The sequence below is a fragment of the Triturus cristatus genome, chromosome 7 (genome assembly GCF_964204655.1).
Source record: "Triturus cristatus chromosome 7, aTriCri1.1, whole genome shotgun sequence".
Taxonomy (NCBI): domain Eukaryota; kingdom Metazoa; phylum Chordata; class Amphibia; order Caudata; family Salamandridae; genus Triturus; species Triturus cristatus.
In genome coordinates, this window is record NC_140590.1 from 1,819,388,983 (window position 1) to 1,819,400,640 (window position 11,658).

General features: G+C 42.0%; 1 protein-coding gene across 5 annotated transcripts in view; it reads left to right on the forward strand.

Moving 5' to 3' along the window:
* The window catches only part of LOC146813264 (uncharacterized), a 127,592-nt gene extending 116,190 nt beyond the window's left edge, over positions 1–11,402 (forward strand). For all 5 annotated transcript variants that reach the window (XR_014966966.1, XR_014966967.1, XM_085620108.1 and 2 more), the window contains one exon: positions 10,364–11,402. Coding sequence is in view for 3 of the 5 variants with exons in the window: in XM_085620108.1 (XP_085476234.1) it covers positions 10,364–10,396 (33 nt within the window). In the remaining 2 variants the exon portion in view is untranslated. The remainder of the gene's footprint in view (positions 1–10,363) is intronic.
* Positions 11,403–11,658: the final 256 nt, after the last annotated feature.

Sequence of the window (11,658 nt, forward strand, 5' to 3'; positions counted from 1 at the left end):
GCATACCCTTCCCACATAGGGTGAACAGCAAAACACACAAGATGATGGACGGAATGTTGCACAATGGCAAAACATTCACCCCCAGTCACAGATCTGGGTTTAATCCATCGTTATTTTGCTCACCACACCACCCCAGTTCAGACATGGCCATATGCAAATCAGTCTTGACCCTGTGCCTCATGGGAACAGTCCAGCCCGAACTGCCAAGCCATGTCTTCCCTGGACCGGAATCAAGCATCCTAGGACCGGTTTCTGGCTATCAGCCGTCATCAGCCAGGATAGCTTGACTCCAGTGGTGTAGTGAGCACGGGACCCACGTCTGGGCATACCCTTCCCACATAGGGTGAACAGCAAAACACACAAGATGATGGACAGAATGTTGCACAATGGCAAAACATTCACCCCCAGTCACAGATCTGGGTTTAATCCATCGTTATTTTGCTCACCACACCACCCCAGTTCAGACATGGCCATATGCAAATCAGTCTTGACCCTGTGCCTCATGGGAACAGTCCAGCCCGACCTGCCAAGCCATGTCTTCCCTGGACCGGAATCAAGCATCCTAGGACCGGTTTCTGGCTATCAGCCGTCATCAGCCAGGATAGCTTGACTCCAGTGGCGTAGTGAGCACGGGACCCACGTCTGGGCATACCCTTCCCACATAGGGTGAACAGCAAAACACACAAGATGATGGACGGAATGTTGCACAATGGCAAAACATTCACCCCCAGTCACAGATCTGGGTTTAATCCATCGTTATTTTGCTCACCACACCACCCCAGTTCAGACATGGCCATATGCAAATCAGTCTTGACCCTGTGCCTCATGGGAACAGTCCAGCCCGAACTGCCAAGCCATGTCTTCCCTGGACCGGAATCAAGCATCCTAGGACCGGTTTCTGGCTATCAGCCGTCATCAGCCAGGATAGCTTGACTCCAGTGGCGTAGTGAGCACGGGACCCACGTCTGGGCATACCCTTCCCACATAGGGTGAACAGCAAAACACACAAGATGATGGACGGAATGTTGCACAATGGCAAAACATTCACCCCCAGTCACAGATCTGGGTTTAATCCATCGTTATTTTGCTCACCACACCACCCCAGTTCAGACATGGCCATATGCAAATCAGTCTTGACCCTGTGCCTCATGGGAACAGTCCAGCCCGAACTGCCAAGCCATGTCTTCCCTGGACCGGAATCAAGCATCCTAGGACCGGTTTCTGGCTATCAGCCGTCATCAGCCAGGATAGCTTGACTCCAGTGGCGTAGTGAGCACGGGAGAGCTGTGAGTGGACAGGTACATCCTTTACCACTCACTAATAAATATGGCTATTGCCCTGGGAGAGGTGTCAGTGGGGAGGCTAGTACTTGATATACTTGGTATGGAATAGTGAGGTCTTACTCGTGAGGTGAGTTCCATCCCCACCCTACTATTCATTTTACTGAGTCTGGGAAAGGTGTGAATGGAGAGGCACTGTCTGTTTTCACCCTACTCTACACACTAGTTATCTTCATACAAGGTCTCAGTGGAGAGGCCATGCTCTAATAGTGGGGATTGTAAGAAGAAAGTATTGTAATGAATAAAAATGTAAATTATTCCTCTAAATAACTTTTACGATCTCACAGAGTCTCGTTGGATCATATAAAAAAGGGGGTAGCCAATATCGGATGCATATAAGTTATATCTATTACAGAAGGATATGTTCAATGAAAATGCTAATTCCATTCTAAAGGTAGCTTTCACGAGAGGCCCACTAGAGTCATCCACGCTATGCATGAGAGCCTCTTGGCTTTCAAGTATGAAAAAAAGTTTAACAGTACAAACAACATACATAATGAAAGTAAAGTGGTAGCTCTGAAAAGAGCTTTTTTAATTATCAGTTTTTATCAACTGCATTTTTGTGTTTTTCACATTTAAAAAAAAAAATCATATTTTGTTTAAAAAGGGTACAACAAAAAAGAAATTGGGAGTAAATCAAACAAGTTCTTCAGAAACATAGAAGAGAAAAAACTGTGATTTTTTTTTTTTAAACTACTGCCTAGATGGGTGTTTAGGATCCTGGACAAGCCTGTCCGGTGCAACCCGGCTTGTCTCAGAAGAAAACCTTATCTGCTTGCATAAGCAGCAATAAAGGGATTGTTCTGATAAGCAAAGTTTTTGTCTGCTTTAGCGGTGAGTACCTAAGCAGACACAGTGTCACCAAGTTGAAAACATTTCGACACCCCTGACGAGTTATCAAGTGCTGCAGCGCGGGCTAACTAAGTTCGAGCTGGGCGTTGAGGGTGCGTAGCCCTCTAATGTTGCCACATCCTAGAGGTACTCATGCTGTTTTGCTTTTTCCGGCTACCCCACTGAACTCATTTTTGCATATTTTACAAATCACATATTTCTCAGATCCTTTTTTCCCACCTGGCCCCATTTATAAAAATTACCATTCCAATGACTCCTTGTGTTGCTGAGGTAGCTGAGCTGCCGGAACAGCAGTGGGGTTCTCATCTGAATCTGAGGATGACATTCTTGTGACAGAAAATCAGCAATGACACAGAGCTAGCCAAAACGATCTACCACAGCAAAACCCAATAGGTAAATTAGGCAAAAAGGAAGGAATCTTTCTATGCTAAATAAAGTCATCCATATGAATCAATCAATTTCCTCTCCTGTGCACCTCAGAAGTTCCTTGCAAGAGGCCAGTGAGATAGTATAAACAGATAATTTTCTTAATATCTCAAATGCAACAATACACCAACTGGTTTTCTACTTTAAGCAACACTTCTCATGTCTTCAAAATAGGAAAAATACACTGTTATGAATTTAATTCCAAATATACGATCTCACAAGCGGCTTGTGTGTTCGACTCCCCTGATAGTTTTGTGAGAGCCATAAGTATGTAAACTGACCAATTAATGCAATATACTTACTGTACTACTTTATTATTAAAGATTATCATTCAATGATAACTGACCACATGAAAAAGATCTCTGTACAATAGATTAGAACAAAATGTATAACTCTATGATCCCGCCAGTCTCCTGCATGCCATGTCCGAGCCTCCCACAAGAGTAATCACACACCTTAAAAATGGATGTACATAGTGAAAACATAGTTTACAGTACTGGAAAAACTGATCAGTGTCTTTTTGAAATATACATATCAAGTTTATATTAAGATACATAAAAAGAGTATGAAAACTATGCTGGGAATATTTCTGTGCATATGAGGTACAAAAAGTTGTACATTCTGAGTGCAAACATTGTTGGAGTAGTTTCGTTCTATGTATCATTAGACATATTTGTATTTTATTTTTTAAACCTTTAAATTCACCAACAAACAAAGGTTATAGTAATAGTATAGTTAAAGTTAGGTGCAGTAAATATATGTGCTTTCAACTTTTTTTAAAACCTTAGAAAGTTACTGAAACACACAAAGGTTAAAGTGACGGCATAGTTAGGTGAATTTCTCAGTGACAGTGCTAATATTTTGAACTAAAAGTTAAACACAGAAATTCACCTGTTATAGTTAGCAAAACTAGCTATAACTTGCGCCCCTGCCATACACTGCTTATGACCTCACATATGACATCACTCATGACATGTACTATGGCATCATTTATGACATCTCAAATTACATCATTGATGACATCACTGATTACATCGTTGATGACATCATACAAGCTTCGTTTTCCCACATACTGCCGTATAAATTGCTATGGGTTCACCTGTTGCGTAGTTCACATTAACAATCAACCATAGATATTTGGCAAACCCTCATTGAGTATGCCGTATGGTGTTCAATCTGTATGCACCTGTTCAGAGAAAGACAAAAAAGTGAATTCCAAAACAAATGCCCTAGTACGTACAGCTTTTATCTGTATCTAACCCAAACACACCAAACCTACATTTAGAAATTAAGGGCCAGATGTATCAAGTTAAATTGTAAACGCAAACGCTGAAATTCACAATTTAGCTGTGTGCAATTTCCTATTTTGTGCATGCATTTAGAGCATCGCAATTTACGATTCCCTAAATGCTACTCTAATGAACATCGCAAATTGTGATATTGCTGTAAGGAAACGCATTGGCTGGAGTATGTGCGTTGATGCAAAAAATGTGATCTTTTCTAGTAAAGGAGAAACCTAAAAGGAATGCTTGTCCCTATATTCTGTACTATTGTACTTTGGAAAAGAAGCTCAGTGGTGCACCATTCCAAATAGTCAAGGAGCACAAATTATTTGTAGCATTAGGGGCCCACTGCACCCGTGCCATGCCATTAGCTTACCCACCTAATGCTGACCAACGTATCATCTTGACTGTGAGAGATATTTGGGACCACGTCTAGACCGTCTGTATTTAATCTGTGCTTTAATCAGTGTGCTTTCTATAGGTGCCCATTCTAGAATGAAGTCTTCCCTTTTTGTGTTTTTTGGCATGCGCTTTTCTTATGTGGCATTTTTATATTCCACTGCATCCCTACACCTGTTTCTGCCTTTACTAATGCAAAAACACTGCATATACCCCGTAGCATTAGTCAGGATGTGTACACATATGTTAGCACCAGGATACCTGCTAGGTGATAGTGCACTTTACAAGTGTTGAAAATAAATAATAAATGGTCTCGGCTAGACGGTTAACTATCCTGGTGCCCTTGACACTATTTGTCTCCAGCAAGCCAAGCACAATGAAGGTCATGGCATTTTTACTTGGCACTTGGCTTGGGTTTCTGCGGCAATGTCAGGCAATGCATTGAGCGATTCTCTTGTCAGCAGAACAGGCACGCTGTGCTTAAAACATGCAAACCTGGGGTTCATTTCTCATGCAGCATGGAGGAGAACAGGTTCAGTGTAGCTTTCTTTCAAGTACCTCTCTATGCAGTTCTGAAGGCAGCCTTTGAGTGAGGTGATGGATAGTTTCCAGTCTGGAGCACACACAACAGAGGCACAAAGATGTTTGAACTATCTGCACCTAGCTGTAAACAGACACAAAGAAGGTGGTCAGGAAAGAGACAAAAAGGTGTTTTTACCTAAAAGACCCTTCTCACTCTGAACAACAGATTACAACCCCATTTACCCCACACCATCTTCTAGGTGGCAGTGCAACATGAAGCCCCTAATCAAATTGCTTATAGGAGCCTTGTCTCCTTTGTCCTCACTTCACTGTCCAGGTCTCCTCCCTCCTGCGTCCTGAAACACCAAAATAGAATCTACAGGCCTCCATTAATCTGCTCCACTTATACATGTAATGGATATACTACATTAGCTACATATGCAAACATGCAAAGGATTCCCTTGGATGGGATTAGGTAACGAAACAGGGTATTAATCTGACTGTACATATAATCTCAGCCAGAGCCAAATAACGCATTTAGTGACTAGATGAAAAACATTTAATTTACAACATAGTCAGGGCAGAGATTTAAATAGGACCTTTCTTTATTTCTGTGCAAAGTCTCTTTGTGCAGCATACAAACCCTGTACCAATAGTTGGAATACTCCAGACTATGTTTAAAAGAGCTGTCCCTGACTTTGCACACAACAGAGTAGGGCTATTAATATTTAAATGGTGGGTTCACTCGGAATCACATGTTTAAGCTGTCTGCCCTAGATATGAAGCACAATGTACAATGTTGTTTCTTTCTACCTCCAATTTACATTCTCCAGTTGCTTGGCATTCCAGAAAGCCTTTCCCACTACACTCCTAAAACCCTGCAAGAAAAATGAACATTGACCTACTTTCTTTCCCCTCTTCTTACCTTTCATGCTATGCATACCATCCATTTCTATGTCCACCTCTCAGTCTGATGCCTGTCTGCCTTAATCCTTCTTATTGTAATTCTGCAATTGGCTGATACCTCATTTCATTGATCACAACTTCCCCTCTTTAAAACCTTATCCCTGTAACCTGACATTACCTAATATCCAAAAATCAATAGGGGAGTGGATCACTAGTCCCAAGGAACCAGGGTGTGCACGGACAGTATAAGGTACTGTTAAAAAACCCTCAATCACGTTATACTGGGATCGATGTTAGCGGTATATTTTCATTCTCCGCTTCGTTATATGTAACGTGACAGCATCATCATTGGGTTTTGCTGTAATGCTTTCTCCACCTGGAGAACATACCACTGGTTGTATTGGTAGTGATCGTAGATAAAAAAGGAGAGTGAGTTTTAGTGACGTGATTAGTGGTGAAAAGAATATACTTAAAAGCCCACAGAGCCAGTAAAAAAACTTTAATCGTACTGGATGTTGGGGGATTCATAGGTCTTTGGTGTGCACTCAGGGGTAATTTAGGACCCTGTGCATGCTAAAAAAGTGTCCATAAAAAGGTCGACATGTTTCAGCCCTTCTTCTGCCCCGAGGGGTCAAGCGGGCTTTCTTCAGGACCTGGGTGGTGAAAGACCTAAATGTTCACAAGGTCTTTGTAGTGAGGAGAGTTGGGTTAGATAGTCCCAGAAGTAACTGTTCAATTGAACCTGTATCGCCTGATTGCGGGCAACAGCGGGTGTTGTTAGGGCGGTCGCTTGCGCTCTCTTCGGCGCCGAACTTTGGTTCTGTGCTGACTCTGCCCTCGGTGACCCGATCACACCTATCTGGTATATGAATCCAATTCCAATATATTGTTTACTAAGTCTGGCATTTGCTTGATTTCATCAGCCTTTTCTGGTGCTCGTTGTCACTGCACATATGAGCTGATCAGCGCGGACTAGTGAAGCGGCATTCACCCCAGCCTTCCTATCTAGTAGTGGGTATTACCAGTTGAGCACATTGGTAGTGTGGTGAAGGCCCTTGTCAACCACTGTGTGTGGATGTCCAGGAGTTTCAAGAACAGTGGAGGCTTCCATATGCCATTGGCTCTCGGGGTTCCATCCTGAGCTGTGGTTTCCTCTATCCATGGGTTACCTGACTCTCACCAATATTTTGTGAGAACTCTCCATGCACTGTTGAGTACTTCGTCACTGACAAAAGGTTCTACATCCATGCCATTCTCTTACTGACTGGCTGTTATTGACTAGTGCACATTCCTGCCTATGGGGTGCGTTTGTCAGCTGTAAGGAAGAGGTTCTTCTATTCTTTTGGCTGTCTGTGTTTTAGGAGGAATGCATGTTTCTTCCATGTATTTCCCTTCCAAATGTGTTTCTGGGAGTGTGTGAGGCTGGTGGCAAAGCATGATACAGACAAAAATAGTCTCAATGGAAGGTATGCAGATATGGCAATATTATTGACAAATCTGAACTCCATAAAAGGTAGTAGAACCACCCCAATTAGAAATCTGGGGGATAACGCATTAATCAGCATGAGAATGAGTGTACCCAATCAAACCACAACACAAAAAAACCAAGTCCAGTCGAAAATTAATAAAAAAATTGTAATGGCCTTTTAACATATGAACATGATATACTTTTTATATACATTGGTCACTCCAGAGAAAGTGCATAACAGTTGCTTGAAAAAAGTGCTTGTGTAAAGTTAGGGGAAGATGAAGTAATTCAATACAATTATTTACAATCAGATTGTATTCCCGCTGCCAGCTGCCTCTGATGGAGCAAGGACTCATAGAAAAGAGACTTGCTCGTACGCAATCTGCTCCTTTAAATTACTAACCAGTTATTAAGTTTGTTTTGTGTAATACTAATGCACACCACATAAACCCAAGGGTTAGCGAAGCTTGCCTATGTGTTTGCTAATGTTAACAGAATGAACGAAGGACTAAAATGCTCTAAACTGGGAAATCTTTACTCCGCATGCGTCAACTGCATCTACGTAGTATGACGTTGTAACGCTTGGAGGGAAATTTTTGCGCATGAGCAGGAGGCACTAATATGGCGGCTTGAAGGCTCGCGTGCATGGCATCTGCTTCACTGGAAAGAAAGTATGCTATTATACTAACGCTAATGCGGGAAAAAGTATTATTTAATAAAAAGGAATAGAGTAGAGGTGGGTGGTATACAGCGAAACCACTTTATTCTTGAAAATAACATCTGTCTTTTGACTTTATCATTAGTGCTCCTTGGGCCTCTTGTGAATGTCTGAAGCTAGCTGAGTCACGTGGGTTTTGAGCATGGCAATTGAAAAACAAACAGAAGAATGACAGATGGGTCGAGAGGAGGACAAGGTTGCAGTGTGCTGGAGCCTAAGAACCGGCAGTGAAGAACATTAATGAATGAGCGCACATGTTCAATTTAAAACATTTGTTGCTGATTAAATGTGAATGCAGGTGGGAAAATAAAGATTGAATAAAGAATTAAGGGGATGGGCTAACTGAAAATTGCTATGTAAGCATGGTGTGATGATCATCCTCCCCTTGCCTGACCAATCACAGTTTGTATTTTTACGATATTGAAACATTAATGGGTGGAACAATCCGAACGAAAGGTATAACTAAGGCAGTTTTAGTTAGTTAGAACACAAGAAGATTCGCTGAATGCTGCTGAGCGGAGATGCTGTTGGTGTAGCGGGTGATACTGATGCTGAGAGGGATGCTGTGAGATGCTGATGAAGAATCAAAAGCAGAATCTGAAGCAGAACTTACTTTCCTAATTTAATTGGGTTAGAAGAAGACTCGCGGAAAAATCTCGAGGAGGAAGAGAGTGTCAGAGATGGGTGCAGCGCAATTGTCGGTGTTAGAGAGATAAATATCCTGTCCTGATTCCTGTCCTTAAAGTCTTTTTTTCCTGAATCTATCTCAGGGGACCCTGACCTGCCCTTTGGCCAGGGTGCTGGTTTTCACACCATTCTTGGTAAAATATTTTCTCGTTATTTTAATGATCTTCTCTCTCTGTCCTCTCCTTTTCTATGCATTGATCATTGCTTGAATTTGTGATGCCTATATGATGTATAATTGATTGATTTTTCTCTCCAATGAGTGAAAGGCGAATATATTGTACCTTTGAAGTGGTTCACATGCTCAAAGATTTAGATAAAAATGTAAAACGCTAAAGGAGTCTATGATTATTTTAATTTAAAGTATGAGTAAGTTAGCTTTATGTCATTTTCACCATCAACTAGTTCAACTAATGGTCCATTGACCAGAGGTAAGAACTTTTTCATCTGTGAAGAATTAGTTTACGAAAATAAAAGTATTTAAACTAATCCTAAACTGTTGGGAAACTCATAAACTCGCCACCCAGAGGTTTTACTCAATTGTGTGTTTGATGGGCTCAGGTGAGTATATGGTAGTAGAGTATCTGTTATTGGTAAACCGCTGGATCACCTTCTTTCTCCTCTCATCCCGGAAGTGGGTGGGGTTCACTGCGCAGGCTCTCCGTCCAATCTAGATGCTGATTTTATGCTATGCCTAGTATTAGAGCAGCACCTGGACTTGCCTGGGCACTTTGGTTTAATGCTCCCTCAGGCACAGGGAGCCTGTTGCTTTTCTCCAACCCGGCGGTACAACACAGCTGGGTTGGAGAAACCTAAGTGCGCACATCTGTTGGCCAGCCTAAGACTGCCGGCCAAACGTGCATGCTCACTTACAAGTGCATTTCACTCCCCCGCTCTAACGTTGGCTGGCAATAGGGAAAGAAAAATAAAAGGATAAATAATGGGTTTGTTATCATTTTATTTTTTAGTGGGTCGACGCTCCTCCGCCATAGCAGAGTAGCCACCCCTTGTAGCCTCCACTGATACCACATCAACCTTGACTGCCCTTTAATGTCAGTTTCCTCATCTGTATTAGCACACTTTTTTGACTTAGAGCTTGATTTAGAGTTTGGCAGATGAGTTACTTCATCACAATGTGACCTATATTCAGCCTGTCTTGTTACAATTGCTATAGGGTATAATACACTTGTAATAAGTTGGACGGGATATCCCGCCTTCACAAATGTGATGGAGTAGCACACCCACCAAACTCTAAATCAGGCCTTTGTGATGATACTATCTTTCATGACTATGCCCTAATGTAAGGAGCTGAGGCAGTGAAGCTGAGGAGAGTGAATTGGAAGAGAGGGGAAAGTAACACAGACTGGAAGCACATGTCAGAGTACAACAATGCAGAAGAGAGAAAGTAGCTAAAGGAAACACAAAGAGTAAAGAGTGAGCAAGGCAAATAACAAGTTACTCTTCTAAAGAGAAATATACCTAATGGGCATAAAACTGTGAGTAATATGTACTGTTTAAAACAACCTTTTGCAAAGAATATTGTTTTAGAGAGGTAAAACTCTTGTGGTGGGTAGGGATCAAGCAATAACAACTTGCTCAGTTGCTGCAACGGAGGACTAGTTACATTTATTTTTGCAAGGACTTTTTTTATTGGTCATTGTACAGTTTTTTTGTCTGCTTTCAAACCACTTGACTAAATGATCATTAATAATTATCCTCTTTACAGCAGCTACTTAATATGCTTTCTCTTTCTCTAAAATTATAGATCCAATCACCTGACAATCAAGATGGCCCTTGAGGATATTACTCTTGGTGCACTTCCTGCTTCTGGCATTGTCTGCCATCTCCTCCAATGACAGCAAACCATCTCTGGAAGAGACTGGTTCCATGAGATTCCTCAGAGAACATTTTGACAATCAGAAGATCCCTGGTGATGACTACTTCAACACTATGATGCACAAAAAGTGTATGATAAACCTGGATCACCCCAAGGCCCCATGCAAAGCGACCAACACCTTTATCCATGGCCCTAAGATCCTGATCCAAGCTGATTTTCTGTAAACAGGATCATCTTATGGAAACAACCAGAATATCAGCCATGGGCACTTCAGTGTCACGACCTGCAGGATAAAGGGCAATGCCATTGCCAGCCCCTGTCAATAATGTGGGGGGGATTGCCACCTTCACGATGGAGTAAATCTGGTAAACACAATGGGTCATGACTGTGGCTGCCAATATTTAATCAATGAATACACATAGTGGTTGTAGAGAAGCAGAAACCCAATCAATGATGTAGTACTCCCTGGTCAATGAGAATACACACAAAAAGTATGTCTGGTCATGTAAAGGGGAGGAACCCAAATGTTAAGGATCAAAGGGAAAGCACTCCTTTAAGGGCAAGAACCCTCACTTACCTGAGGGTGACATGCTTCATCATAGGGTTCCCTCCTCACGCCATGACTGCAAAGTACCTGGTGTGGGCTACAACTCTCCAACGGAGAGGATCAGAGGGGTTTTGTATTAGACGAGCTGAGTAAAGGTTCTCAGGGAAAGGCAGAGTGGAAGGAAAAGAGTCTGGTAAATAAAACTACCTACTTGTGGGCTAAATCCATACTTTATTCTAGTGCCCCCAGTGCTAGGGTGAGTCTCATACCCAGCACCAATATCTCTACTCATATTTTATAGAGAAATCAAGTGTACTCTTACCAAAGAGTGTATCAGTTCATTACGCTCTCAAGCCTCAGGCAGCGCTTACGTCACAGAGCTGTACATAAAAATGGAGAGAATAAAAATAAAAAATAAAACACTGAACCAGTGAAAACATGTGTAACAGGCACAAAGGGCAAGGAATGTCCTCATGCACGAGATTATGTGCAGACAAAAAGGAAAAAAGACTAATGACAAGAGAAATAATATCTTAGTACAAGTTACTGGGTGGAGATATTCCAGAGAAAAGACAAAGAGAACTAATCCTATTAATGGCGAGTGGACATCTGAAATCACTAGCAGCCCTTGCAGATGTTGGAACCGCAGATTGTCATCAAAGTGGGGCGGACCTCA